General features: G+C 38.7%; 1 protein-coding gene across 2 annotated transcripts; it reads right to left on the bottom strand.

Moving 5' to 3' along the window:
• Nucleotides 1-1,720: 1,720 nt before the first annotated feature.
• Nucleotides 1,721-21,382, bottom strand: mboat1 (membrane bound O-acyltransferase domain containing 1). Of its 2 annotated transcripts, none has more exons than XM_042490166.1 (12): nucleotides 21,130-21,382; nucleotides 19,443-19,520; nucleotides 17,194-17,289; nucleotides 9,677-9,732; nucleotides 9,420-9,474; nucleotides 8,122-8,314; nucleotides 7,625-7,835; nucleotides 7,393-7,496; nucleotides 6,756-6,820; nucleotides 6,514-6,646; nucleotides 5,716-5,867; nucleotides 1,721-4,641 (listed from the first exon to the last, which is right to left on the bottom strand). In XM_042490166.1, exons 3-12 carry the CDS (start codon nucleotides 17,280-17,282, stop codon nucleotides 4,461-4,463), a joined length of 1,239 nt encoding a protein of 412 aa, XP_042346100.1. In that variant the 5' UTR covers nucleotides 17,283-17,289; nucleotides 19,443-19,520; nucleotides 21,130-21,382; the 3' UTR covers nucleotides 1,721-4,460. The 2 variants fall into 2 exon arrangements, with proteins under 2 accessions (XP_042346100.1, XP_042346101.1); XM_042490167.1 differs by having other exon boundaries at nucleotides 7,625-7,817.
• Between the last annotated feature and the right edge of the window lie 4,186 nt (nucleotides 21,383-25,568).

Raw genomic sequence — 25,568 nt, 5'->3', positions numbered from 1 at the left:
AAAACACTTCCCTGACCATCATTCAGCGTCGTAACTCAGGAACAGAAGGGGAGACATCTGGTCAGAAACTGCAGTGGTGACAGTAACATTGAGTGTCCACCTTGAAACTGAGCTGATTGTACAGATGTTCTTCATGTTAAGGAACCATGTTTTCACAGGCACGGATGTACACTGTAATTGCAACTTGACTGATGCGTGGAGGCAAACCACTGTATGGCAGTATTTCTAGTTTGATTTGATTTCCTGCACAGAACAGTACAATCAGTCTCACACTGCGACAGTTTAGATGACTTTTAGTGGAACACACTCTGGCACTGCAGTGACTTAAGTGTATTTTTGTTGTTGCTTGTTGTCATCTTTGTCCCATTTTCGTCTTCCCCCTGGTTGTCATTAGTTGTCTGAGAGCTCAGGTTGGATCAAAACAGAGCGCACACATACACACAGACACACACACTCACAGGCATATTTGTGTCAGAGGGGAAACATACAGGTGACACACGGGACGAGGACGCAGCTACTTTGAGAGTATCATCGGAGACTAAACGGCATGGGACAGGCGTCGCATAGAGAGGGTTTGATATGAGGCTGTAACTGAGAGCGAGTAAAGAGTGAACACTAACAGACAGAAAACAAACACGACTCACCAGCAGCTGCAATTATTAGAGAAAGAATTACATGCAATAATGGCATATTTGTTTCACTGAAGCTTTATTTGTTACTCAAATCTTTATCACTCTTTCCTCCATACAAACAATACTAAAATGGGGCAACACACACACACTCTCAGTCAGTACATTTGACCATGCATACATCTGCAAAAACACATACAAAAAAAATCTTTATGATCAGTATTAAGTCATTCAAATAGCTGCTCATTCTGATAAACCAGGCATACCGTATATGTGCCGCTCATCGTTCATTTCCCTGCACTAAAAACACATTACCCACATGAAGACTACACAGTGCGATGAACATATTGATAACATGCAAAGGTGACAGCTAGTTCCATATCAGTTAATTGCAGACTTGTTTCACAAAAACAATAGTATGTTATAGCAGAGCCATACTTGAGAGTTTTTTTCCAGGTAACTGCGGGCCTCTTGCAAAGCCTACAGGTCCCCCAGAGCAGTCATTCCATACAAGAGAGGTACTAATGTGCAGTTATACATTAAAATAATCAACAATAATTAAATATTGCCATCTTTGCTCCAAATCACTCAAAATATAAAATATTTAATCATAAACAGATTTGTTATAATTAGCCAGGGGAGACTGATAGTTGTTCCATTTGCAAGTTCCTCCCTCTTGTTTCCCTTTGAATTTGAAATAGTCCCCCAGCACTATTTATTAAATAACTGGTGTAAATTCAATGCATGCTACCCCTCCTGTCAACACTTGATGTGATCTGGGTTCTTGTCACAGCACAGCTAAGAGGTTTGATTTATATTAATATCTGTCCCATCATAAATCTTCATACTCTATTTCCAATTTATCAAAGGGACAGTTCACCCAAAAATCAAAAATACACATTTTTCCTTTTACCTGTAATGCTATTTATCAATGTAGATTGTTTTGATTGTAAGAGTGTTGGAGACATCAGCCATAGAGATGTCTGCCTTCTCTCCAATATAATGGAAATAGATGGCACTCGGCTTTTGGCTCTCAAAGTGTCAAGAAAAAAAAAGAAAAAAGAAAAAACTCAAAAGCAACGTCTCTTTCAAGAAATCATGACCCTGCAACTCAAGATAAGCCACAGACCTTGTTGTGAGCAGTTTCACATAGAAAGTATTTTCTTTACCAAACTACAGCTTGTCTGCTAGCTTACCCAGCACCACTGAGCTAACTGATGATACAGTTCAGCCGAGGAGGACGCCAGAACGACGCTCTTCTGCGCGGTGATTAGGTTCCTACTTGAAACTGATCACAACAAGGTCTGTGGATTATTTTGAGTAACTGGGTCACTTTTGGCGCTTTGAGCACCAGAGTGTCATTTAGTTCCATGATATACTGAAGAATGCAGGAACCTCTTCTGTAGATACCTCCAGCACTCTGCAACTCACACCAAAATAATCTAGACTGATAAACAGCGCTACAGGTAAGAGGGGAAAAAAGTTGTTTTTTTTTTATTTGGGGTATCAGAGGGTTGAGTCAATATGTAAACTGAGCCAAGCAGGCAATTCCAAAATACACATTTTTCCTGTAACAAAATAGTTGAGATGAAATTTTAAAGCAGGAAATAAAATATATTAAGATTGTGTCTCCAACATGATTTAAGAGATAAACACGCTCTCAGCATGCTATACCCAAAGAAATTGTAATTCCATTAGCCAACCAATGTCATTAATTTAAAGGAGCAGCCTGACATTTTCAAGTTCATATTTCTTTACCAGGCACTGTTACACCGCTCAAAAAGTATCCTTGTATTACAGTTTGTTAGTATTATTAGCACACCTTAGTATAATCATCCCATAAATGTAGCTAAAAGCTAACATGCTAGCCTGCAGCAGGTAGCACCATTAACAGCCAAACCACTGTGCCACTTTTAAAACTCCCAGTGCTCCAATACATCTCATGAGTGGTACCTTAATGATGACAAAAAAACAGAAAAAAATAAATAATTAAAAAGTGTGAACACATGTTTTTTTCACCGTGTTTAGCTCATCTTAATCATAAGCATCACCTTCTGATTCATAAACTTCTAGTTGTGCAAAAGCTTGTAAAAAGAGGAACTTGTGAAGTGTGGTGAGAAACTGTGATGTCACTGGAATAAATACGCTTTCTGCTCATGGCTGGTATGAGGGTGCACTGGGAGATGCTGCAGTGTGGCAGTTTCAGTCTGTCTAAATGGGCTCCCCTTCATTGCTTACTTCAGCAGAGTTCAGACAGTACAAACAACCAGCAGATGTCTCTGTTAAATCAACCTGCAGCTGCTGATAAACTCTGGCAAATTTACCGTTTTCAAATGTGCTCTTTTCTACAAAAGAATCATAGAATGAAAATAGCCCCATGCTCCTACTGAGAAGAAATACATTTGATTTATAAACTCAATTTCTTGGTCATACTTTCCATTTTATGTTTGTGCAATGGCTGCCTCCCAAAAAGAGAAACTATGAATTATTTCCTCTCAGTTTCACCACAGGTTTTTGTTCACTTACCCATGATAACAGGTATCCAGCACCGTTCACATGGTAAAGTACTAACACATTAAGAACTATGACACTATTAAACTCCCTGCTGCTTCAGCACAGAGAGATAGCTTGTAGTGAAAGTGGACTGACTCACTAAATCATTGAAAATCGCATGCTTTTGCTTTCACCTGTGAACATCAACCCATGCTTGTATTACACAATTTCATTAGTTTTTGCAAGTGTGCAATGAAAATCAACATAAGCAAAATCTTACTGTTTTAACTTGAGATATTTGTTATGTTTACAGGGCTATCGCTAAAGCCCAGGATCATCCATAGAGACTATGTCAAGGTGTTAACTTGTTCTGCAGAATGCTCGAGTCTCCTCACCTGGAGGAGCTGCCATCCTGCTTTAAAAGACTTCATTTAAGTTTCATCGGACAGTTTCAGGGCTGTATGGTCTCACTGTTATTTCAAGTGTTGTTCCACTCAGCCAGTACAAACTAACAGTGGAAGAAAGATTAACACAGTCCACATTTTTCACAACAAGGTCCACATGCACACAGTGGGTCAGTGACAGAGGCTGGTGGGATGTAATGCAGAGTAAAAGGACACACTCAAACACACATATAAACCAGGGCTCTTTCTCCTCTTGGTATGCTCTTTTGTTGCGGCCACACAAGAGCAGCCTTTGTGTGCCATCAGAGTGTGACTGAGTACGAGCGTGTCTTAGAGAGAGATGTGCATATTTGTGTCCTAGTGTCTGTTTATGCATGAGTTTGTATGTGTGTGTGTGTGTTCTGGTATTTGTGCCCCGCTTATGAGCTGCTCTCCCACTGTGCTGGCCTTGATCCAAACCAGTCGGCAGGACAGCGGAGATAGAGGACAGGGAAGAAAGCAAGCCTCCTTTCTCTCTTCACACTGTTGCATTGTTGTCAGAGCGGGCAGGCTGGTGTTGAGTTGGGCACGGGGGGGAGGAAAGAGGGGGCAGGTGGAAGGAGGCCAGCGTCCTGTTGGTGGTACCAAAGCAGTGTCCTCAGCTGAAGTTTCTCTTTTCAGTCCGCCTGCTGTGCTTCTGTTTGATGTTTTGTCTTAGAATCAGGTTCCGATCTTGGTAATCTTACCATACGGCAGAAAAGCTCCCCCAGTGTACATCCAGTACCATAGGTTCATGTCCTGCATCGAATCATACCAAAGTTTTTGTCCTGTTGTCCCAAAAAATAAATAATGTTTTTCCATTTTGAGTTGGCTGGATGCCCTTTAGGGATATTCACTTGTCTTTGAGAGAACAGCCTCGACTGAGAGCCTGGTAAAAGAACGTGAAGAGGGGATTTCAGTCTACTTTGTCATTGTTGTTGGAGTGAACAGGCTGGCACTGGGCTGAGCACGGAAACGTGGAAGAGGAGGAGGAGGAAAACGTTTTGGTGGTGGCGGAGGGTTCACTGGGTTTGTGCTTCCGATGCAGGGCGACTGCCGCCAGAATGCTGATGATGTGGACATGGTAGTACATAGACCTAGAAGGAAAAACAAGAGTGGAACTAATTCATTATTTTGTCATTATTGAACTGTAAGAGTAAAATGTTGATTGGTAAGATAAACTGACGTGACAAAATGGAGCAGGCCACAAAATAGCAGGTTAATAATAAGAATTTTGTAAATGTATACAACTAAGGAGAATTCTGGGGCTCAACTCAACTTTTGAACCTTGATAATCAACTTGAAGAAAGGACACTGTTGGCATAGCTCTCAATATACAATATATATGTGTCGCAAAAAGCCTGCAAATACATTGTACTAATGCTGCAACAATTGGCTGTTTATGGGATTGAAAGAAAATGAATCTGAAGCTATTTTGATCATTTTTAAATCAAATTATCTGGTTCCAATTTCTCAAATGTGCATATTGTTTTGGTTTAAATAGACTTGTATGATGGTAAACTGGATATTTTTTGTTTTAGACTGTTGGTTGAGCAAAAAAAAACATCTGAAGACATCACCTTTGTATTCGAAAATTTGTGATGGGCACTTTTCAACATTTTCCGTCATTTTTCATTTGATGAAATTATAAATAGAATAAATCGATAATGAAAACAACTGTTAGTTGCAGCCCTAACTAACACTCTCTTTATCTTTAATCTTTCAGACTTGAACGCTGCAGCAGAAGACATTGTAAGTATGACATTTTTGTAGTTTGTTGAATGGACTGGACTCTTAAAAAATCTCCTTCAAAAAACAGAGACAGATCACAAAATAAACAAACTTGTGATAAAAATTGGCTCTGTGGTGACTAAAACACATGCACCAGAACTCTTACTGCTTCTACCTTCCTCTACCTTGTTCAAACTTCAGTGCAGATGTCGTTAGCTGCTGATTTGCACCTTTGCAGCAGACGCTCTCACATACACTGTGAGATATAGCCAGGGATCTGTGTTTGTACACACGATCTTCATATGCACACTTGAAAACAAGATGGCAACCTTGTGGGCAGATGAAGAAATTTACTTCACTCTGACCCTGGTGGCCACATGAATGTGGCAAGCAAGAATTAGGCTTTTATGATAAGCAGAATAACGATGAGCACTACATACCTGTAATAAACTAAAGTGGGCTCTATTGCAAGAAGTAGAAAAGGCATGACAGTATAGCAGATGGCGAGCTGGGTGGCTGCCCAAGTCAGGATGTCATATCCCAGCTTCAAGCCTCTGAAGCCCAGTATGTGGTGGCGAACAGACTTCCGTACCTGGTGGGGAGAGACGGATGAACAGAGAGAGATAAATAACCAGTGAAGGGATTGGTGTGTTTGGGCTATGCTGTTTGCTATTTAAACTAACCCACCTGACTATACAAGAAAATCTAACACCTTCCTTTGAAAGATTTTCTCAGATTAAAACAATTTAGACTACTAAAATCAACATTTGTGTATATTATATCTGGCTTTTGTATCACTTTAGGGCTGTCAGCGTTAATGCATTAATCATGATGTGATTAAGGGCTGTACATAACGTTTTACATAATTGGGCTTTAAAAAGCAACAATGATACTGGTATCAAACTCAATTTTGGTGATGGAAAAATGACATGGCCCCCCTTTACAGACATGCCTAGTTTATGCTAGTTCCATGTAGTTTTTTTGCTGTTTTTGATTCCTAATCTGGTAATATACCTGTTATTTATACCTGTTATGTAATGCAAAATAATGTAACTGAAAACACGTGATTAAAAATGTGATTAATCGCAATTACCTGTTAAAATCCTGCGATTAAAAACATCGTTTGACAGCTCAAGTCTACTTTAATTAAGAGATCAGCCAGGTGTACTTATTCGGTTTTCTCTTGATCCTTTTGCTGAACCATCAATTTGAAATTCCAGAGGAGGTAGAGTACTCACAGCTCGTGCTGCGATGGTGATGGGGATGGCAGTGATGAAGGTGAAGTAGTACCCTGGATAAACACCATGCCACAAGGCAGACAGGATAAAGGTCAACGCCAACCTGTGCTTTGGGGCTCTGTCATAACACACCCTGAGGAGATGAGAGGAATCAAACATAAAAGAGTTTGTGAAATGGAAAGCTAGAAAACTCTTTCCTGACCTCATGCATCAGTACTGAAGTTCACAGATGCAGCACTTACGTCTTGAGCCAAATTCCTGTCCGAATGTTCCAGTTGTCTATGAATGTCTTGAAGCTGGTTGCCGTCTGAAAAAAGAGCAATAACAACTACCAGTAAATTTATGTTTCAGTCCTCATGTAATTGCTGGACTTTGACCAAGATGAACCAGCATGAAACTTAACCCTTTGAAACCTGGTGCAACATCACTTTCTTGTGCAGCTGTCAAACACCTTTCACAAGTATTTAATCCTTTGAACCCTGAGCAAATCTGTGCATTTTCTTTTAATAAGACTCCACAATTTGCAAGAACTCAGTAGATTTAGAAAATAATTTTTAAAAAAGCAAGTAATAGCATCAAGGGAAATAAAAAAATCATATTTGTAATTATAATAATTACATACATGAAATTATGTCACAAATTATTATAATTTGGGGCACTTTTTCCAAGTCATTTACTTGTTGTTTCTTTACTTTCTTTTTCTATTTTTCAGGTAATTTCCTTGTACTTTTGCTAATTTTTGAGTCACTTCTTTCTTTGCTCATCGCCTTCTTTCCATGTTTCTGAAAAAAAAAAAATCAAGGCAATTTGTTCAGGTTTCAAAGAGTTAACAGTATAGAGTTGCTCTACGTTTTAAATCATGAGAAACATTATGGGCACCTCAATTCCCACAATGTTGAGGTTGCAGATGAGGTCCCAGGATGGCTTTCCATTTTCATCCATCCCCAAGAAACCATAACCTGCAGCGTTGTTGACTGCATCAGCTGACAGGACCGAGAAAAAACAATCCAAACACATGACTTCAATGGCAACAGCAATGTAGCACATGTTCCCAACATATTACCACGTGACAACTGGCTACCTGACACATACACACACACACGCAGCTCACCTAGTGTCCAGGCAAAGTAGAATTTGGGCCTTGCTGCTTGTATGGAGAAGAAAGCGTAGGTGAGCCTTGTGAGGAAAGGGGCGTGGCTGACAAAGTGAGGGTCGACGTTGTAGGTTATCGGCAAGGACCGAGTCACAGTGAGGAAGAACAGCATACATCCACTGCAGACCAGCAATTTTCGACAGACAGCGTTCTGCAGAGAAAACAAATCCTGAGCAACAGACACACATTATGAATGGACATAACAACCACTTGACTATTTAAGTCACCAATCAGGTCTGGTAGAGATCATAGGAAATTAGTCATATATAGAATGAAACACTGGCAGCCATAAGACTGGGTGCAAAAACAGAAGAATCAGACTCCTGATACGACTGGAAAAGACTCATTGAATATAAGATGTAAACTGGAAAAAGAATATGGTCTTAGTCCCAGATTATGCAGTGACATAAACTCAGAAGAGGGAGCAGCAGCCAGCTATGCAGTCACGAACTTACCACAGGTGAAGGGTCTGGTGCCTTATCATAGCCATTCTGCCCATTACACGTCCCAGAGTGCTGCCTGAGCCTCCTGCTGATGTGCCTTCCCTCGATGAAGTCTATGTACTCTTTATAGTTGCTGCACGGTCCCACCAAGACACTCATGAAATTTAGATTGTAACTCAGGTACTCTATAAGAGAAGGTCTCACACTGCGGAAAGAACAGGAGAAATAACTGAAAACAGAGCAGGGAGGCACTTTATTTTCTGTATGATAACAGCATTTACTTCAGGAGAAATGCAACAATGTGACTGTATATTTTCATGAGTGGAAACATGAAAAAGGCACACAATTTTTATCATTGCTTGGCAGATGAAACGTTTTCTAAAAGTAAACTTTCTGTGAAGACACAAAGTAACTTTTAAAATTTCGAAAGTGACAAATCAGCTTCTGAATTGGTTTGTTTGATCAGCTAGATTATAGCAGTTCAGCAGCATTTTAAGAAACTAGAATTGGGTATCGAGATATGAATGAATCATATTGTAACTGTTTCCAAATACTGAAGAAGCAGGAAATCATAAAGACATCTGCTTTTCAATAAGCCAGTTATTTCCTGAAAGAAAATTCCGACCTACTGAGCTTCTGTCTAGATTCCTGATTACAGTAAAACCAGACTGGATGAGTGAAATCTGAAGAGAGTGACATCCAAACCTAACGGTAACACAGGAATCTTTAAGTGAGCTCACAAACAGTCGCTGAATTTAGATTTGCAGGATTATTAAACAAGAGCAAAACTTTGTTTTATAATTGTTTCATTTTAATGTATTTTAAAATTCTTTTAAAATGGCATGCATGGTACGCTCAGGACTGTGGGTTTATCTATTCACATGCATAAAAATGTCATATTTTCCATGCAAAATGATGCCTTTCTTCTAAGTTCCCAGCATGCTTTTTACATAAACAAACTATTCACCATGGTTGCATCTCCTTGTCACTGTCCTTCGTGGCTAAAGGAAAAAAACAGTTATTCATTCTTTAATTAAGTTGTGAAACCAGGTGCAACCTTCTCTGCATATATACTTTGACAGGGACGCTGTGTCCACATACATATCAACCCTTCACTGTAAACTTTGTGCACCCCAAAGAACAGCTTGAAATGACAATCGGCTAAATCCGGTAGTGAAAAAAGATGATCATTATTGACAGGTCACAGCCATGACCTCCAAAAAGTTAAGCTGCTGATGTGTCACACTGCAGGATATAATAATTTTTATTAGAAAGATTGAAGTTGAGTATTTGCCAAAGTAAAAACTTACTTTATAGCCAGAGCATTCTGCTCCGAGGTCAGCTGTTCAGACTTTTTACACATACCTGGAAAAATAATAGATGGCACCATTAGTAACCTTTTTGGAAACTTTCATTTTGCAACCAAATGATAAAATTAATGATGGTTGAATTCCATTTAGCTGCTTTATTTTCAGGGTCCTCGTATTGTTCATGCTGGTTCACCATGTGTTAATTGTGTGTGCACAATTAAGTATGTTTGTGTGTGTATCTTTCTCTCCTGCCTTACCATCATGGAGCTGGAAAGCCAGTGTGGTTATCTTCTGGGTTACTATCATCAGAGGCCTGGGCAGAAACAAATAAAGAAGTAACTAATGTTAAAATACGGATTCTGTGGAGATTCTGTGGTGAAAAAAATAGCATAATAATACACACATTTAATGGCTACATAAAGTTTTATAGTTCTAACCCTCACAATACTATGCCACAGAAACCAATCCATAGTAGTGATGATAATTCGCCATTCTAGTGTTTTCATCCTCTCACAGCCAGCCTGGTGATGGCCAAGTATGACAAAGTTTCCAATATGGGGAACAAGTTCTTAAATGTTTTAAAAGTCAGAAGGAGCATGTTTGTTTGATTAGCAGTGGGAGGTTTTAGTGAAAGAGAGCACTTTGCGGTCATTTATTAAATGAATGACTTGAAACAAAGCACGCCCAAGCAACTGCCAACTGAGCATCTGTCTGAGGCTACAGAATTTATTTCCCCTGTGAATCACATCATTCTTCTCCTTTAGTGTGAAACCAGGTCACCTATTAATCCAATGCAAGTCGTTCAACTCTCTAAAGTTTTACTTGTCAAGCTCACGGTGTTCTTTGGAAATGCATGTTATGAAGTTGATTACACCAGTAGAATAACAATAGCAAAAAGATTTCATCCATCAAAAACGTAAGATTCGGGGGGGGCGGCTAGCGAGCCGCAATGGAGTAAGTCGCACTTTTGTGAGCTCCTACAGAATCTCTCAATTACAAACATATATTACTCGACATCTACGCTCGAAAATACAAATTAAACGTGGTAACTGTATATTTAACACTACCCGGCAAAGTCAGTGAAGAAGAACCGACGCTAATGGCAGCAAATCTCCAAAAATACAACTACGAAGCTCGGCCCAACACAAGGCCCCAAACCTCCTCGGCTAAAAGTCCAGATAAATCCGGCCTGACCCCACTTGAACCTGGAGTAAGTACAAGCATGAACGCCGCAACAATCAAAGCGGACATCCTCTCCTCATTGAGAAAAGAAATATCGTCAGTTATCAGAGAAGAGTTGAAGAGCGCGCTGGCGAAGGATTTTGAATCGCTGAAGAGAGAAATGATTGATGTGAAAACCGAAATAGCTAACAACACAGCAGCTATCCGCACAGAGGTTGAGCAGGCGCAAGCGAATGTGAAGGCTGTCGAGGATGGATTGTCAGCGTGGTCAGATGAAGTTGTATCGGTGCAAACTACAGTAACAGACCTCAAGAAACAAGTTGAAGATTTGAAAGAAAAATGCGAGGACATGGAGGGCAGGATGAGGAGGGGAAACATTCGAATCACGGGAGTGACTGAGGAGCCCGGGTCAAGCTCTCCCACCGCGGTGCTCCAAACTCCTCAAGGAAGTGCTGCACCTGGACAGAGAGATACTAATCCAGCGTTCACACCGCAGCCTGACACAGAGGAGACCCGGAGACAAGCCCCGTATGATCATCGCGAAGCTACACAACGAGGGAGATGCCTTGGATATTCTGAGGAAAGCCAGAGACTGAGGCGGCCAACCAACCCGATCGCTATATTCCCGGACTATACCGCGAATGTCGCCAGAGCCCGAGCAGCGTTTACACCCGCCAGGAAGATGCTTCAGGGGAAACCTGGGGTCCACTATGGTCTGCTGTATCCGGACAGGCTCCGCATCTCCAATAACAACGATGAGCGGGAGTTTGTGGATGCTACTAAGGCAATGGACTATATAAAGAAACACATCCTTCCAGCTGATGGACCGGAGCATTAAGCGACAGTATCCCTCACTGTCATCAGGTTTGAAAAAAAAAAAAAGAGCCTGATACGCTAAATCCATGACCTTTATGGCAATATGATTATGAATATGCAATCTATTAAGCAGCTGTTTGAATTGAGGGATTTGTCACCTGCACATTGTGTAAGTGAGAGATTATCAACAGCATAGCCTACTCAAAAGTACATGATTGCCGTTTTGGCTAAAGTGACTTACTACAATACAGTTACATTTGAAACTTAAGTTATTGAGTTTAAGATGTCCTTATTTCATATGAGGTTCTGGGGTAGCTCGATGTGCACATCTACTGACTGAATTTAGTTTGGCTTCTGCCCAAACCAAAGCGAACTCTTGTCTGTTCGCACAGCTGCAAGTTCGAGATGCAGCCTAAAACTGTGCCCCACAGGACCAACCGGACACTTGTGTTAGCCGTGTTCTCGGCTGTTGTAGTTTTATGTTCAGCTCTGTTCATGTCGATTCCCATGTTCCCCAGGGATCTAAAAGAGCAACAGCGAACTTGCCCATCCACATACTCTTTCAGGATAAGAATCATTTGTTAAAGTTGAAATGTTACAAAACATATGCTGCTGTTATCTCAATAATTCTCAGGTATTTTTCATGTAGCCTCCAGTCCCTACTTGTACACCCACTTTATTACTTGCTTGATATTATTTCCCACAACCTCCTTATTAGCTTATTCTATATTATTTTACTCTTTCTTTTCTTTCCATTACATGTGACCCTGCTTCTGAGTTATGGGATCTCTTAAGGTAATAAGTTACAATGTTAAGTCTCCACAGCCCAATTGAGAAAGAAGATTTAATCAGTTAAAGAGAAATAGCTGCCAGATTGCATTCCTGCAATAAACTCACCTTTCAGACAAGGAACACGAGAAACTAAAGAAGTCCTGGGCAGATAAGGTATTTTATTCATCACACTCATCTGGCCGAAAAAGAGGTGTAGCTATTTTGATACACAGACAGGTCAATTTCACATCAACCAAAATTCATAAAGACTCGACAGGGAGATTTATAATGATGAATGGATTGATAGATGGGGTGGAAGTTTGTCTTCTGAATATATATGCTCCAAACGAGGATGAGCCTAGCTTTATTCGTACAATCTTCTCCATAATATTACAGCATGGCTCTGGTATCTTAATGTTAGGAGGAGACTTTAATTGCGTCATGTCCAACATTTAGATAGACAACCTATGTCTAACACTTCTACCTCTAGGATGAGCAATATGCTTAGGCATTTATCAACAGAATCTGGCCTGGTGGACATTTGGAGAAACAAGCACCCTAAAGGCAAAGATTTTACCTTTTTTTCGCATAGGCATTCTTCATACTCCAGAATAGACCTCTTTTTTACTCCCAAGGCAGAATGTTTTAGAGTAGACGACATAAAGATCCTCCCAATTACATTATCCGATCACGCTCCTCTCGTATTGTCGTGGAACATTGGTAACAGGCCAGCAACTAAACAATGGCGATTAAATGCGTCGCTCCTCAATGATAGAGAATTCATTGCATTTATAAAAACTGAACTAAAAAATTACCTTGACACTAATACTTCACCTGAAATATCACCCCTTACTCTATGGGACTGTGCGAAGGCATATATCAGAGGCCAAATCATTTCCTTTACAAGTGCCAGAAAAAGAAAAAGGGAGAAAAACAGCGAGAGCTTGAAAACAAAATAAGGCAGCTTGAACAGCAACACAAAAGAAACTCAACCTCAAGCTTATTGAACAATCTAAAAGAGGCACGCAGAGACCTAAACAGCTTAATTAATGAAAAAATAGAGGGCAATTTAAGGTTCGCTAATCAAAAATACTACGAAAATGGTAATAGGGCGAGCAGACTACTAGCAATAAGACTTAAAAAAAAACAACAATCATCAAACATAGTCCAGAAATTAAAGGAGAATAATTCAATTCTCACAAAGCCGGATGAAATATCACAGTCCTTCGCAGAATTCTATAAAACTCTGTACAAAAATACAGACACCTGCACAAATGATGAAGAATTGGCACAATTTTTAAAAGATATCAAATTAAAAGAGTTACCTGAATCTATGGCAAGAGAACTGGATGAGCCAATTAAGGACCTGGAAATACGTCAGGTAATCTCCATTCTGAAAAATAATAAAAGCCCTGGCCCAGATGGGTATATTAACGAATTTTACAAAGCCTTCGTAGAGATTATATCACCTTTATTACTACACGCTTACCACCATGCATTAAAATCTGGAACCATGGCCCCCTCTTGGAGAGAGGCTACTATAGTAGTGATACATAAAGATGGCAAAGATCCCATCAAATGCCAATCATACAGACCGATCTCATTATTGAATACAGATCTACGAATCCTAACAGCTATTCTGGCAAGACGTGTCAACAAAATTACTACAGAAATTATCCATCCCGATCAGACCGGGTTTATAAAGGGAAGATACTATGGAGACAATCAGAAGGTTGTTAAATTTAATGACACATCCAAAAATTAAAGAAGAGGAGTCAATGATTTATCCCTAGATGCCATGAAAGCATTTGACCGAGTATCCTGGCAATACCTTATCCAAACTCTGAAACGATTCCAATTTGGTCCGAACTTCATCAAATGGATACAAACCTTATATTCGGATCCACAATCCGCAGTTAAGGTGAACGGATTTCTCTCAGACCGTTTCACTCTGGAACGCGGGTGTAGACAAGGTTGTTCACTATCTCCTCTGTTATTTGATATCAGTATTGAACCATTAGCACAGCTGATTAGGGATAATGATAATATAAGGGGAGTGACGATAAACGGAGAACAGCACAAAATCTCAATGTATGCTGATGATGTTCTGCTGTATCTTACAGAACCTGCAACAACAATACCATGTTTAAAGGACATCATTTTCACTTATGGATACTTCTCGGGCTACTTAAATGTGGACAAAACAATGGCCATGGATATATAGGCGGCAACATCTCAGATACAACTAAATTGCAGAGTGGGTTTAAATGGCCAGCAAATGGCATCAAATATTTAGGCATTCATATACCACCTTCATTAGAAAAACTATACGATTTTAATTACAAAAGTTTAATTCATAACATTAGTAAGGACTTAGACCGATGGTCAATATTGCCTTTATCTCTACTGGGTCGCATTGAGAGTGTCCGTATGAATGTGCTGCCTAAATTACTATATTTGTTCCAAATGTTACCTATTGACATCCCCAGAACTACATTTGACAAACTGGACAAACTAATTTCAATATTCATCTGGCAGAGAAAGCGACCAAGAATCAGACTAAAAGTGTTACAGTTATCTAAAGCAAAGGGAGGGCTCAAACTACCTAATCTGAGATACTACTTCTGGGCTGCGCAATTAAAACCGCTAATAATATGGCTCCAGGATTTATCATATACACGCTGGCTCAATATTGAAAAGAGTTTATGCGAAAGACCTCTACAGGCCTTGCCTTTCCTAGATGTCCATCCAAGTAGAATAAATATGGGTGACTGGACCAAAATTACATTAAAAATTTGGAAGACAATAAAATCTACATTTGGGCTGCCTAAAACAATTTCAGCACTTACAAATATTGGCTATATGAATGATTTTGTGGCCTCTAAATTAGATACGGGCTTTAGGAAATGGTCTAAATACGGACTCACCAACTTACATCAACTCCACAATGCTGGTAATTTTAAATCATTTGCACAGCTGGCGGAGGAATTTAAGATACCAAGCGCAGATTTCTTCAGATACTTACAGTTGAGGGATTTCTTATTAAAACACCAAGACTGGGACAAAGTTACTAAACCAACGCAAATTGAAGAATTATTGATTAAAGTACAAACAAAAAAAAAATGGGATAAGAAATTAATAAGCTATTGTTACCAAATATTCCTGAGCATGAATTTGAATAACACTGCACAGGTCAAGGAGAGATGGGAAATTGAAATTAATTCAAACATATCACATGATATGTGGGAGGAAATTTGTACTGAAATACATCTGGTAACTAATTCAAATGTATGGAGAGAATTTAAATGGAAGGTCGTCATGAGATTCTTTCGGACACCTGAAATTACAGCTAAATTTAGTACTACAAACTCAAATAAATGCTGGAGAAACTGCGGCCCACACATTGGTAATCAGACCCACATCCTCTGGCTATGCCCAAAACTTGAAGTATTCTGGAAGGAAGTGTTTGAAACACTTATAAAATATTTGGTGGAAATATTACAATGGACCCAATGGTAGCCCTACTAGGTCTATTACCAAGAGGCATGGAAGGTAGAGCCAAAAAATATCTCTTACAGATACTACTAGCTACAGCAATTAAATGCATTACAGTAAGGTGGTTGAAGCCTGACCCTCCAACACATAATATGTGGACTGAAAAAATAAAGGAAATATATCAAATGGAACAAATAACCTATTCTCTGAGGCTCCAAAAACATATATTCACTAAAAGGTGGAGCCCTGCCATGGGTATACTGATATAATTTTATTTCTTTTATTCCATCTTGCTCTATTCTACTTTATTTTATATTTTTCTTTGTCACTGTAGAATGAAGAAAGCAGCACATCATATCAAGGTGATAATGAGGACAACAAAACAGTGGAAACAAGCAAATTGCCAAAGCAAATGAATGCTGTAAAACTAGCAAAAAAGCCCACTGAGTCAAAGAACCTTAGATTTTGAAGTACTTATAAATCCATTCCCTACACATACAACACCATCTCTGTGATTCACAAAAGATTATTCTGTCCGATCCGAAAGCTTAAAGAAGCTGGATCTCTAATTCAATATATGGCTCTGACCGAGGCTGACTCACAGGCCTGGCTGATCATCACCACAGTCACGCGGGGTGCAAGCGAGGCTGCCAGCAAATTCATGCACACCAGAACTAGGCAAAAAAGTTGCTGAATACAGGAGCCAGCAAAGTCAAGTGTTACCTTTAAAAGAACAACTGCACACGGAAAACACAGCTTTATCTGGTGTGAACAATTTAAAGTATTATCCTAACAAACCCAATGTATTTGCAGCTCCATGTATAGTTAAATAGTTGTCATGTTTTTGTGAATCCTGGGAGGCCCTGCTCTCTCTACAAGATGCACTCTGCAATGAGCTAAAACCAGTTGTTCTCTTTTTTTAAAAGTGACTACATGCAATCAATGTGAAAGTAGCTTTGGAATGATGTTGCAGTTAAAGCCTGTGGTTGCAGTTTCGGTTTCAAAATAGCCATTTTTGATGATGAAATCTTTCCTTTATGAAAGAATAGGCAACAACAGAGAAGTCACCACCCATCCTCTGTTATAGGAAGCCTTCTTGAAACACTTCTTTATCCTTATAGAGTCTAAATGTAATGAGGTGATAAGAAGAATCCCTTCAAATAAAGAGAAACATACTAAAGAGTAAACTGCTCACTCCTTTAGAAGCCACCTTGTTTCTAATACAACAAAGTCACAGTTGCCAGGAGTCTGAAAGTACCTCAACACTACCTGGCTGGACAATGTCAACTGTGAACAATCACCAGTGCTGCTCTTTAATCAGTGGTGTTGTATTTACACAAGGCCGTGGTCCTGGCAAATGTGTAAGCAGGAACAACATGGTTTGGAAACATTAACTGATAACATCCCAACTGTACTAAAACTGAAATGACTAATATGCTGTCACCTGGAGGGTGTGGCGAGGAGAGAGGAAAAAGAAGTGAGACAACAAAGTTACTATGTTTTTCCTTACCCAGAGAAGTCTGTAGACAGAACTCCATAGTTAAAGATAAAGACTCTGCTCACTTGGCACACTGTCAAGTAGCCCATAGCCGTCACCATGGAATACCTGTATGTGGAAGAATAAACAAAACAAATCACACACCTTCTGGTGATACAATACCTGTAAATGTGACAAAAAGGGGCTTCCACCTCTTCATCCAGTATTAATACGTTTAAATGACTTGTCACCTATCATGTTAGCAATTTTTGCTAATGTGCTACAAATTCTATTATTTAATCCCTAGAAAAATGTGCCAAATAGGAGATTCAACAATTATTTGATCAATTGTCAATCATTAAATTAACTGCCAATTTATATGATATTCAATTAATTGTCATTTTAAGAGTCATTTTTAAAGAAAAAACAGTCACATTTCTCTAATTCAAGTTTCTTAAATATTAATATTTTCAAGTTTCTTTCCTCCTCTATGGCAGTAAACTGAAAATCATTGAGCTGTGGACAAAACAAGGCATTTCAGAGTGAATGCTAAAATAATAATACTTATACTACTACTCCTACTACTACTATTTCTAATAATAATAATAATAATAATAATAATAATAATAAGAGTATAATTTAATTGAGAAAATAATCAACAGATTAATCAACAATAAAAATAATTGTTAGTTGCAGCCCTTTTCCAAATACACATTTGGATTGGACTTGGGAACATTTTAAATGGTTGAATGTTTTCTCTGCAGACTCAGACTGAGCAACCACATGGATGCCTTTCTTATGTATTTTAATATTTCATTTGCTGTAAACCTTATTGGTGTGCACTTGCAATTAGATATGGGTCAGAATTAATCATTTATTTGATATCAGTTAAACTGATGACTTGAAAAAAAAATATGCAAGTGACAACTTGCAGCTGAACTAGACTAGCAAACTGTCTTTAAAGGTTGTTAATGAGACCATGAAAATGTATGAACTGACCTATTCTACAATAAAATGCTACTAAATTATTACAAAACATCTGGATCAAGCTCAAATAAATTGAAGTCATCAAAAAGACAGGCCAATGTTCAACATCAGGATCACCCCAACAAATTCCTAATAAATACTGACATTATGTCACAATAATAGGTCATTGTTTTGAGAGAGTGTACTGGGGTCAATACCTCCTTTCACCCTGTGCCACTTATAAAGACATGTGTAACTTGGTATGCATGTTTAACCTGGGACACAGCTTACACTGTGTGTTTTGCTCCACAAGTAAAGAACAATGAGTTTTTATGTTCCTCTCCCTGCAGGGCAATCCCTTTACAAAAATGAATGCCAGGGAAACCTCACCAAAACCTCATTTATGACACTCCATTCATAAAAAAAAAAAAAAATACTATGACACATACGAGTTGTTTCAAGCAAACATGCACATATTATGAAACATATACTATGTAAACTCAAAGAGCTGCACACATACACTGTAAACATGGCTGCAAAGTGAGAAATAGGCACATAAAGATGCACACAAATACACAGTCTGGTAATCTCTAACAAGACAGGTCTGGCTGGCGTGTCTGGATGCTTTTTATCTGATGTGTTTTACGTTAGTTTCTATCAGCAACAGTATTTTAGTCCACCCCACATTTTTACTGGAGGATAATGAGGAAGAGTGCATTGCACTGCAGTCTGTGTTGAAATATGCGAGAGGGAGTTGATAAATGGGTAAATTCCAAGATGGGCGTAACAGCAAATCTTTGTTTTTCAGATTTAAATGTCAAAACTCGCCTTACTACAACAAATTATCAATACAATTAACATTATCTAGACAAAGCTGTCTGCCCTCTCCACCAGATACACACCTATGACGTGAAACAGTATTCAGCTGATCTTGTTTTACTAGTTTTACCTGAAGATAACAGCATCTGCAACTGCACAAGTATCGTGAAAATGAGATGTTGCTGCTAAAGCAGCTGTCAACCAACTGTCAGCATGATGTCAGACTATCAGGTCAGTCTGGTCTAGAGCAAGAACACTTCCAGCAACAGAACAAATTTTTTTCTATAAGCAACCGAACAAGGCAACCGAATGCAGACAAAGCACAAAACTATTTAGTAATGCCACACAGCAATAAGGAATCAACTCTGTTACAGCTGCTGTTTAAATGTCACAAATTCCACCACATTCCAATGCTGTAGCATTTCATGTTCCATTTTACGGTCTAATATTTTAGCTTTATCACAGACTTATGTGGAAGAATGCAGACCAACTCTTACCTGTGTACATTGTTGATGTCAGCTTGGATTATAATCAAGTAGCTTGCAACCACCACTGTGAGGATGTGAGCGGAGTACCTGCAGACAAGGACACACAAAATCAGAACATGTCCATACTTACGAATCTTTGAATAAACCAGTGTTCTTTATTTAATCCTGAGGTGGATTTTATGTATGTGATATGATGCAGTGTGTGTCAGTGTCCTAGACAAAAACCTGAAACCTGTTCCTCATGGAATATGCTAAAACTCCCTGGATTAGAACCGCATATGTAGTACCTCAAATGATAAATTCATTGATTCAAACATCTCTCCTCATTGCAGCGTGCGTCCTTGCCATTCTCCTGTAATTATAAGCCTGCAGCCCTGCACATTGAACATTAGCCCTGCCTGCTTGTCAGAATGGCAGACATTTAGTAGACACTGAGCTCAGTGGTCAACCACCACATATTCTCACTCAAATTATAATGTTAATTAAGGATTGTTACTGAGAAAATGAAGAGGTGCAGCATCATATTAGAGAAACTGAATGGAGTACTGTGTGAGTGAATCTCTGACAGTATCAGACAGTACCATCCAAAGCAGAGGATGAGAAAGGCAATGCCAAGAAGAGTGGCCACAGCGTGCCTGACCAGGGGGTTGGCATGGCTAGGACTGAGGTAGAGACGAAACCAGAAGGCAGCACCCAAGGCAAAGAGCTGGCATGCCAAAAAATTCACTGGGGGGGGGGGTAAAGATTAGAATAGGTTGTCAGACATGAAAATATTCAACAAAAAATCTGCTTTAGAAACCTGATAAAAACAACTCCTAATACTCACGTGGGGATGTATTATGACAGCATAATGCAAGATTATAGTGATTTTTTTTACACACATCATTCTCAGTAGTGTCAAAGGCTTATCCATTGGCTTTGCTGGGATGTTATTTTAGGATAGAACGTTACAGTCTGGAGCAATTGTTTACAGTTTAATAGTTTTTTTTTGTAACTTTCTTTAGGACGCTAATGGAGTCTAGAATTACACTTCTCTAGTTTGACAGCCAACTTGAATTTATCTCCAGGCAAATGGTGAAAATCACAGATTTCCATAACTCCTGAGCCAGACAACATACAAAGACAAAGGATCCCACTTTTTCATATTTCTGAATCACGTGGAAAGGTCATTGACATGGTTCAACCACTCTTTATTGGTGCAAAATAATAATAATAAAATTAAATTAAAATGACACATTTTAAGCCCGTAACAATAACAATTCTTCTACTTTGTTTTATGATAGTTTCCTACAATTGCCAAATTAAACTAGTTTATTGTCTTACATCAGTTGTAAGGTTATTAAATGGAGGTCTATGGTACCAGGATGAGTCAGTTCCAGGTTGTTGAGGAAGACTTCAAACACGACCAAGTAACTAATAAAGCGATAATATTAGGTTGCCTGTTTCTTAGACTTTGTTCTGCACATCATCAGTTTCTAAATGCAATTTTAGACAACACCGGAAAAGTTTAATCTACACGTTTACAGAGATGAACTGCAATGCGGGCGTTGTTAACCGTTGGTGAATCTAAGTGGCACGCCGATAACTGACAGACTGTATGACAGTGATATTCACACCATAACAAAGCTTGAAAAATGTTCATTATTAACTCAGAAATATCCTAGTTGAGCTGTGATCTATGGACAGATTCTCCTACCTGATCAAGAGGAAAGCCCAAATATTCACTGACGGGCTGTAGCCACTTTGATCCAGTGGTTTTAAACGCAACGTCGGCGCGCTCGCCCATCCTAAGTAGTTCTTCTGTCGCGACGCCCGTGTCCACAGATGTCTTTTTCCTTGTTTTAATCTATTTACTTCTTATTTTCTGTGACAGAAACACATTGTTTGCCTGACAGGCCCCGTGACAAGTCCAGCCAGTCCACAGTATGTCAGCCCAGGCGGCATCGCACTCCCAGCTCTCCCTCCTCCTCAGTTTCAGTACCAGTCAAGCCAAACGCAGACAGGAGGAAAATAAATAGGTTTTCCGGTCGTGGCTTCCAAATTAAAAGCCGTCTCGACTAGCGTAACAAATAAAGAAAAAACCTACGATCAGTACTGTCTGTAATGAGAAATATGTTATGCTGAATTGTTTTCACCTACAGTGTACTCGTAGAACTCCCGCTATTTAAAATACGATTTTTTTATTACAACAGTTCCCACACACACATTTTGATTTTGTGTGACGTCTCTTTCAAAAGTTGCAGTGTATCTTGTGATTTTATCTTAAAAAAAACACAGACATCGTGAGTAAAGATTAGGTTTAAAGAGAAACTTGTGTGTAATACATTTAACTGGGACACTGGGGTATTTTTAAATAAATATATGAAAGCCGTATCACCTACTTCCGGTTTAATTCATCTTTCAAACTTGAAGCAACATGATTATTTAAAATGAGTAATTTGTCTTGTCAAAGTATGAACACAGTGTTTGAATCTGGTTATTCAAGGTATGAAGCAATCAGCTTTGGCGTGCTGTGGTAACGTGTGTGTGCGTGTGTGTGTGTGTGTGTGTGTGTGTGTGTGTGTGTGTAAAGTCAATTCCTGCTTTGTCAAAAATAAGATATAAGGTAGCCAAATCTTATTTCTAAACATAGAAATGAGTAGGAAAACGTGTGTGTTGAGTTTGAAGAAAGGTAATCTGTGAAAGGACTAAATATCATTTCCTGAGAGACCACCTTGTAGGCAGTTATGGGAATAGATTATTAATAATTGTGTGATTATTTCTGAGTCATGATTGATTCCCCAATGTGAAGTTCTGTTAGCGGTTCCCAGGTAACATAAGCATAAAAAAGGTAACAGCTATACATTCGATCTAAAATGTTTCACAATGTTGAACAATTTGTGCGCCATTTAATAGATTTTAGGTTGTGAAATTTCTCCCCTCTTGCACCATAAATTATCCAATTATCTTGGCCTCAATGTTAAAAAACAAAGGAAATGATTATTAATTTCAGACACAACACTGAACATAATGCCAGTGTCATTGCAAAGAAGTCCAAACTGTGGAGTCTTTTAAAAATCTTGGAACAGTATTTGACTACCAACTTAAGTTTGATGTTAACACTGAGTCTATTGTAAAGCGTGGACAACAGATAATCCACTTGATGAGGAAGCTGAACTCTTTCAATGTCAGTGAGAGGATTTTAAGTAACTTTTGTTGTTCATTTATCAAAAGTCTTTTAACATTCTCCGTTATCTGTTGGTTTAATGGACTATCCATTAAGGAGAAGAACAACCTACATAGCATTGTCAAAGTCTGTTCCAAGATCACTGGAGTAAGGCAAAGAGACTTGTGTTCCCTCTGGGAAAATCAGGTGAAAAAAAGGCTAAGAAATTTATCAGCCAACCTGATCATGTTTTGCCTTCTGGCCGCCACTATCATGTATCTTCGGAGAGAACTTATAGATACTCGAATTCTTTCATTCCTTCTGCTGTCAGGTTACTAAATTCTGACAGTAGTCATTTCAAATGACATTTTTATTGCTATTTCTTTTAACATGTAATTGTGTTGTGTGACTGTGGACGGGGTTAGATGCAAATTAACTGCTCTCTTTGGGATCAATGAAGTTGTCTGAATCTGAATCTGAATCAAATGGTGTTAAGATCAGAGGTTGGGATCATTTTAGAGCTTACATTTTAGAGCTTATAACATCTTCAAGTTGAATGGATGTCTCTTCAACATTTATTTCATTATATTAATACAACTCACAATGTATTTTCTGTCCAGCGTTTACATTGCATTTTTACCTATTTTTGATGTGGGTTTGATAGCAGTACGTCATGGGCCATATGGCCTGAGAACACCGCCGAGTAATGTAAGCAGTGGTGGAGGGAATATTATAGTCTTTCCCTCAAGTAAAGGTAGAAATATCACAATGCAAAAAACAAAAACGAAAAAACCTTCACACCATTACAAGTCCTCTATTTAAAATTAGATTTAAATGAAAGTAGAGGCATTTTCAGCAAAATGTACTTAAATATGAAAAGTAAAAGAACTGTTAGACAGAGTGGCCCCTTCCAGAGAATTAAACTATTGTATTGGCTATATTATTTTATTTTTTATTATGCATGCATTTTATGTGTTAACGGCATTTGTGTTAACGGCAATGTTGTGGTTGACCAAATACCGTTGCACAGTTTGTGTATAAAAACACACATTTTTTAAGCTTATCACATATTTTGTATGCACACTAGATAAAGCTGTCAAACAAATGCCATAAAATAAAAGTACAATGTGTCCCTCTGAAATGCAGTGGAGTAAAAGTATGAAGTAGCACAAAATGGAAATCCCCTAGTACAAACACATTAGAATTGTATGGTGCTTGATTTTATGAAGTTACCTTTCCAATACTTAATGTAAACCTTTACTGATAAAGAAACATTAACATAGACTTCACATACTATTTACAATATTATTGGTTTGTATAATTTTCTGTCTGTTGTAAAGCTAACTTTGGAAAGCTTCCAGATGTGTGGAGATATATGACCTGTCCGTGTAAATATATAATGATTTTGGGCAAATATTCAGCAAACATTACTACCATCTAACAATAGGCAAATTCAAATGAAACTGTCTTCAGGAGGAAAATAGCAGAGTATGCATTTGTGCATACATTTTTTTCTGTATGCATGTATTTCATTATTTTTTTTAAGATGTATTTTGTATCACCTCTTTTCACTTTTACCAACTGGTATGACTAGTCCGCAATCACAGCAACCCATTGTCTTGGAGAAAGTCTACATTTAATGCCCTAAAATAATTTGTAATTTTGATATAGAAGCCCCCCCCCCCCCCCCCCCCCCCCCCCCCCCCCCCCCCCCCCCCCCCCCCCCCCCCCCCCCCCCCCCCCCCCCCCCCCCCCCCCCCCCCCCCCCCCCCCCCCAAAAAAAAAAGTTAAGAAAAGGAGAATGTTGTTTTATGTACATGCGTATGTATTATTATTATTATTATTATTATTATTATTATTATTAATGGTTACATTTAAAAATATAAACATATCACTGATTTGGACAGCAACAATGATTATAGTGCAACCCACTGGTAAAGAGATTGGTTCCTTCACAAAAGTTTAGATTACATTTCTGTTACATATCCTACAGTTGACACTTCATTACAGCTTTTATGGCCTTTTTATTGGTACACGATTTACTAGTGTTTATGTAATTTTCAAACTCTTTGTAAAAGAAAGAAAAACAGTAAAGAGGAGCCTTCCACTTTTCAACTTAGACCTAGCTTATGTATGTAAAATTTGGTGAAAACAATCAACAGATTTATTATAAATGCCTTTTTCCTAAAATTGTGTGTCATAGTCAAAGATTCAGAATAAAAGATGCTCATAAAATAATGCAAAGTCTTTGCATACAGTGTTGATAATAAATTTGGAAACATATTTCCACAATTTTCCAAACTATAGACTAAGGACCTATATATATATATATATGAACCTCTCTTTGAGTTGAGTCTTTAATAAAGTTTTGAAGTGAATTGAATCAAATTGAAAATAGGCCTACTGACAAGGCCAGAAAAGAAAGGGCACCGTTTCTGAAAGAGGTTAACAAAAGCAACAATTAGTATCTATATAATTCTTAAATTTCATAAGAAAATGCTTTGCAGGGCAATGATCACACTTTTGTCCAAAGAATATTCCCAGCAAAGTCACTTCGATATTCGTAGACATAAGGCTTTGTGACAATCTCACTCTGAAACGGAGGGCGAATAGTTTTGTTATTATTTTTACAAGATGGAGAAAGGAGAGCAAGAAATGGAGAACATTATGTCAAGGGCTGGAAATTTTCCTCTGCCCTGTCCCCTCGGTACAATCGGTCACTTGCGCCGCTCAGCGTCCTGTCTGTGAACACGCAAGGCGTGACAGGTGACGCTGCCTGTTTACAACTGCCAATGAACACGTGGCGCATCGAATCCTGTGCTTTCATTGGCTAATGTGGCTGTAATATAGGCGGAGACTCTCATCTGAAGGACCAATAGCGTCTGGCATGTAAATTCCGTTTGAAAATTTCCCGGGAAATCTGAGTTTCGCGGGAGGGCTCTTGAGCGCGTAAACCGTATCCCTTCATTCATCAGGCCGTTTCCTGAAGC

The sequence above is a fragment of the Plectropomus leopardus genome, chromosome 7, assembly GCF_008729295.1.
Source record: "Plectropomus leopardus isolate mb chromosome 7, YSFRI_Pleo_2.0, whole genome shotgun sequence".
Taxonomy (NCBI): domain Eukaryota; kingdom Metazoa; phylum Chordata; class Actinopteri; order Perciformes; family Serranidae; genus Plectropomus; species Plectropomus leopardus.
Note: the sequence above shows the minus strand (reverse complement) of the source record. Positions and strands in the feature narration are given on the sequence as shown.

What these genes read in the sequence shown, in the direction of transcription:
- mboat1 (XM_042490166.1), bottom strand. Translation starts at nt 17,282, where the DNA reads ATGGTGACGGCTATGGGCTACTTGACAGTGTGCCAAGTGAGCAGAGTC. An exon ending in CTACTTTGCCTGGACACTAG is followed by an intron (nt 7,497 to 7,624) that starts GTGAGCTGCGTG and finishes CGGTCCTGTCAG; the next exon opens with CTGATGCAGTCAACAACGCT. An exon ending in ACAGGAATTTGGCTCAAGAC is followed by an intron (nt 6,647 to 6,755) that starts GTAAGTGCTGCA and finishes TCATCTCCTCAG; the next exon opens with GGTGTGTTATGACAGAGCCC.